At 49.6% G+C, this 4,552-nt stretch overlaps 1 protein-coding gene across 1 annotated transcript; it reads left to right on the forward strand.

Moving 5' to 3' along the window:
* The first annotated feature begins 273 nt into the window (after positions 1-273).
* Positions 274-3,905, forward strand: LOC113691883 (uncharacterized). The gene is made up of 4 exons (XM_027210213.2): positions 274-903; positions 993-1,725; positions 1,894-3,302; positions 3,687-3,905. The coding sequence occupies exons 1-4, from the start codon at positions 274-276 to the stop codon at positions 3,903-3,905; spliced, it is 2,991 nt and encodes a 996-aa protein (XP_027066014.2).
* The last annotated feature ends 647 nt before the right edge of the window (positions 3,906-4,552 follow it).

A 4,552-nucleotide genomic window follows, 5' to 3' on the forward strand; every position in this document is an offset into this window, starting at 1 on the left:
GACTTTCATTGATGATTATTCAAGGAAAGTTTGGTTTATTTTCTTAAACATAAGAACGGTGTTTACCTCACTTTCAAGCAATGAAAAGTTTTGATTGAAAATCAAACAGATAAACAGATCAAGCGGCTTAGAATAGATAATTGGAAAGGATGATTTCAGAAACTTCCCTTGAGGTTTCTAACAATTTTACTGAAATATCATAATAGTCCCCAACGAGTTTCTTTCTCTCTCAACTAGGGTTGGTGGCGGCGGCTAGGTTGCATGTCCACGGCCATGGAGGCCCTCCAGCCTCACGCTGGGGGCCAGGCTCCTTCATCTCCATCTTTTCTCCGCAAGTCCTTTGCTGCTTTATTTTCAAGCAATGCAGCCACGCCTTCGCTGTCCGTTCAGGCGACTCCCTCCACCCACAAAGGGGAGCCTGCGTTGATATTCTCGCAAATAGCCATGGAAAAGCTTGCGGCCCCATATCGACATGCATTGGTGGGCAAGTTCTCAAGGGGTAGACCGAAGCTAGAGGATGTACGTGGTTTTTTGCGCAAGTTAGACTTGCGTGACCCAGCAACTGTGGGCTTGTTGGACGCATGCCATGTGCTGCTGCAGTTCCATTCGGATGCTGATTTTCACAGAGTGTGGGCAAGGGGGATTTGGTACGTTCATGGACATCCGATGAGGGTCTTTAAATGGACTCCATCGTTTCATGTAGATCGTGAGCCATCTGTTGTCCCGGTGTGGTTCCAGGTGCCCAAGCTGCCCTTGCATTTGTTCCATAAGGAAACGTTGTTCCAAATTGCTGAGATGGTGGGCGTGCCTCTGTTAGTTGATGCGGCAACTTTGGCGGTTTCCAGACCTAGCGTTGCTAGGGTCTGCGTGGAGGTGGACTTGATGAAGCAAAGGCCTTCAAGGGTATGGATTGGGACCGGACAGCATGATAGATTCTGGCAGGAGCTGGTGCCGGAAAACCTTCCCCCTTATGTTCCCACTGCTTCAGGCAGGGGCACACGGAGGTGGGTTGCCATGTGTTGCACCCAGCATTGAAGCCTGTCAAAGTGGGGGGAGACGGGGAGAGGCCTGGGCAGCCTGCTGAAGGGGGTATTAAGCCCAGGCAGAGGCAGCGCGAGGTGGTGCAAGATGGCACAGCGCTGGCTGCAAATTCAGCAGCAGTTGAGGAGGCCGCAGCGACGAAGGTGTCCAGCTTGGAGCCTTCGAGCGGGACGGCAGCGCTGGTGGAGCCTCAAGCTATGGTTGGTGTTATGGTGTCCACATCCCAATCTGCTAGTGCTACGGCTGCGTTGGCTGAGCCGCAGACAGTGGTAGCGGTCGAGGTTGCTGAGCAACTTTCTGCGGAGGTGGTGGTGTTGGCTGAGAAGGAGTTGAACCATGAGCAGGAGTTCGGCGGTAATGGTGCAGTAGCGGTTGAAGGATTTGAGGTGGTGTTGGTGGGAGGGCAGGATTTGAGCAAGGAGGAAGATGATTACGGTAATGATGTGCGCATGGGATCAGCGGAACGGCGACCAACAGAGGCTCACATGGATTCTAAAGATGTCTTGGCAGAAGAGGAAGAGCTTCGTGAGTTGCAGGAGCGGGTGGGTAATCTTTCACCAAGAGGTGACTCTCACATGGTGCCTGACGTACTATCTTCGCTGGTAAGTGACCATCAGTTGGGTGCACTGAACCTGGAGCCTAACGAATTATCTCTGGTGCGGCAAGATGAGCGGCAGAAGAAAGGTACTAAGGTCAATGCTCCGTCTAGTCATATTTTACACTCTAGAGTAATCGCTTCACAAAATTCTTGCTTAGCGTTATCTGATGATTAGATGTCTTTTTGGAATATTCGGGGTATCTCTCGCGCCCCTAATTTAAAAAGGTTACGCAAACTTGTTAAACTTTATTCAGTATCTTTGGTGGCGATTTGTGAACCTAAGACATCCCTACTGAACCTGGATTCTATCCGTGTGAAGGTGGGAATGGACTTAGCTGTTGCAAATCAATCAGGTAGTGTTTGGATTTTGTACAATTCGTCGTTTGATTGCTATACAATAGGAGAATCGGAGCAGCACATCACGCTGCGCGTGATTTCCCAATTATTGCCTGAGAAGATATACTTTTCATTCGTTCATGCAAAGTACATTGCCCAGGAGAGGGAAGGGCTATGGGGAGAGCTTTTGCGAGAGAAGCAGGAGGTTAAGCCCTGGTTTCTGGTGGGGAATTTTAACGTGATTTTGTCTGTAGAGGAGAAACGGGGCGGCGTTCCTTTCAGGCAGGCTGATGGGGTGGAATTAGCACAGTTCATGTCTTTAGCAGGGGTTGGAGATGCTGGCTTCTCGGGGTCTAGGTATACTTGGTGCAATAATAGGCAGGGTATGGCTAGGGTTTGGAGACGGTTAGACAGGCTGTTGATTAACTCGGCGGCTATGAGGATGGAAAGTGATTTCACAGTACGGCATTTGGGGAAGGATCCATCGGATCATGCGCCGCTTCTGTTATCTGCGGTGACGAGATTGGATGGTAAGCCATTGCCGTTCCACTTCTTGAATGTTTGGACAACAAAACCTGGTTTCCTGGATGTCGTTAAACAGTGTTGGTCTGGCTCCCTTCCTGGTTCGCCTCTCAAGGTTTTATCAGAGAAGCTCCGAAAGACGAAACAAGCGCTTCGCCAATGGTCTAGGAGTTCTTTTAGGGATATATTCTTGGAGATTCAGTCGGCGGAGCAAAAGGTGGTAGAGGCTGAACTAGCCCATGATGACAACCCTTCCGAGAAATTGCTGATACAACTACACAAGGCACGAGTTCGGTTACGCAATGCTTTGGTGGTTGAAGAAGAATTTTGGAAGCAGAAAGCTCGGGTTAAGTGGTTGGCGGATGGTGACCGGAATATGGCTTTCTTTCATTCTGTTGTGACGGAGAGGCGGCGAAAGTCTGTTATTCATCGGATTCGGAGGACAAATGGCGACTGGGTGGACGATGAGGCAAGTATTTGTAATGAGGCCGTCTCTTTCTTCCAGGGTTTGTTTACAGAGGAGGTGGGAAGAGCCTCCAGTGACATGTTGGAGGTCATTCCGAGGGTTATTAATGATCAGGATAACAGCGGGCTGAGGGAGATCCCTTCTATGGACCAAGTGAAGGAGGTCTTGTTTTCAATGGATGGGGACAGTGCCGCGGGTCCGGATGGCTTTACAGGGAAGTTTTTCACGGCTGCTTGGGAGGTGGTTGTTGAGGATGTTCACCGTGCCATAGAGAGCTTCTTTTGTGGCGCGGAGTTGCCGAGATGTGTCACCGCTACTGCCATTGTCTTGTTGCCTAAGGTTCTCTGCCCAAAGGATTTTACACAATTCAGACCGATAAGTTTATGCAACTTTGTCAATAAGGCCATATCTAAACTCTTATCCGTCCGACTGGCTAGGGTCCTTCCTCGGATTAACTCGCCACAACAGAGTGGTTTCGTGCCAGGACGACAAATGACGGATAACTTTCTCTTAGATTAGGAGTTGTTAAGCGATATTAGGAAACCCAACCGGGGAGGGAATGTGGTGCTCAAGTTGGATATGATGAAGGCCTACGATAGGGTATCGTGGCTGTTTTAAATACAAGTCCTTCGGTGATTTGGGTTTAGCGAGCTATGGATTGATATGGTATGGAGGCTGGTGTCAAATGTGTGATTTTTTGTCATTGTGAATGGCTCGCTGAAGGGGTTTTTCAAGTCCGCCCCAGGTTTGCGCCAGGGGAATCCGATATCGCCGGCTTTATTTGTCATTGGAGTGGATGTGCTTTCACGTTCTCTGAATGCCTTGACGGTGCATAGGCGTTTCCATCCCTTCAAAGTTCCGAGTGGATGCCCTATGGTCACGCACTTGGCATATGCTGACGATGTGATCATTTTCACCAGCAGCATCAAGGCCTCGGTGTAGTTGGTCAAGCAGGTAGTCGATGGGTATTGTTCTCTGTCGGGGCAGCGAGTTAACTGTCAAAAGAGTTATTTTTTGGTGCACCCCAGGGTGCCTCCGCAACGACGAGCAATGATCAGGACGGTTACGGGCTTCTCGCACAAGTCATTTCCTATCAAATACCTTGGATGTCCTTTGTACATTGGGAGGAGATGAGTGTATTATTTTGCAGATGTCTGCAGTGCGGTAACGGCTAGAATCTTATCATGGAAAAATCGGGTCCTATCGTCTGGGGGCAAACTAGTTTTGCTCAGAAGCGTGCTGTCTTCAATCCCGATCCACTTGTTAGCGGCGACATCACCGCCAAAGGCAGTGTTTGTGTCCCTCGAGAAGGTGATAGTAGCCTTTTTGTCGGGCTCATCAGAGATTGGTCCTAGGTGGCAGTGGATAAGTTGGGAGGAGCTATGCCGGCCTCCGGAGGCAGGAGGGGTCGGATTTCGTAGTATTGCTGAGGTGTATGATGCACTCTCCATTAAGCTTTGGTGAAATTTTCGGCAGCAAAAGTCGCTATGAGCGCAATTTCTGTCAGCGAAATATTGTAATGGAGTGCATCCTTGTTTGGCAGAAGAGGTCTCTTCACAGTCCGCCACTTGGCGGAGATTGAGGTCAGT

Source organism: Coffea arabica, chromosome 1e (assembly GCF_036785885.1).
Source record: "Coffea arabica cultivar ET-39 chromosome 1e, Coffea Arabica ET-39 HiFi, whole genome shotgun sequence".
Lineage (NCBI taxonomy): Eukaryota > Viridiplantae > Streptophyta > Magnoliopsida > Gentianales > Rubiaceae > Coffea > Coffea arabica.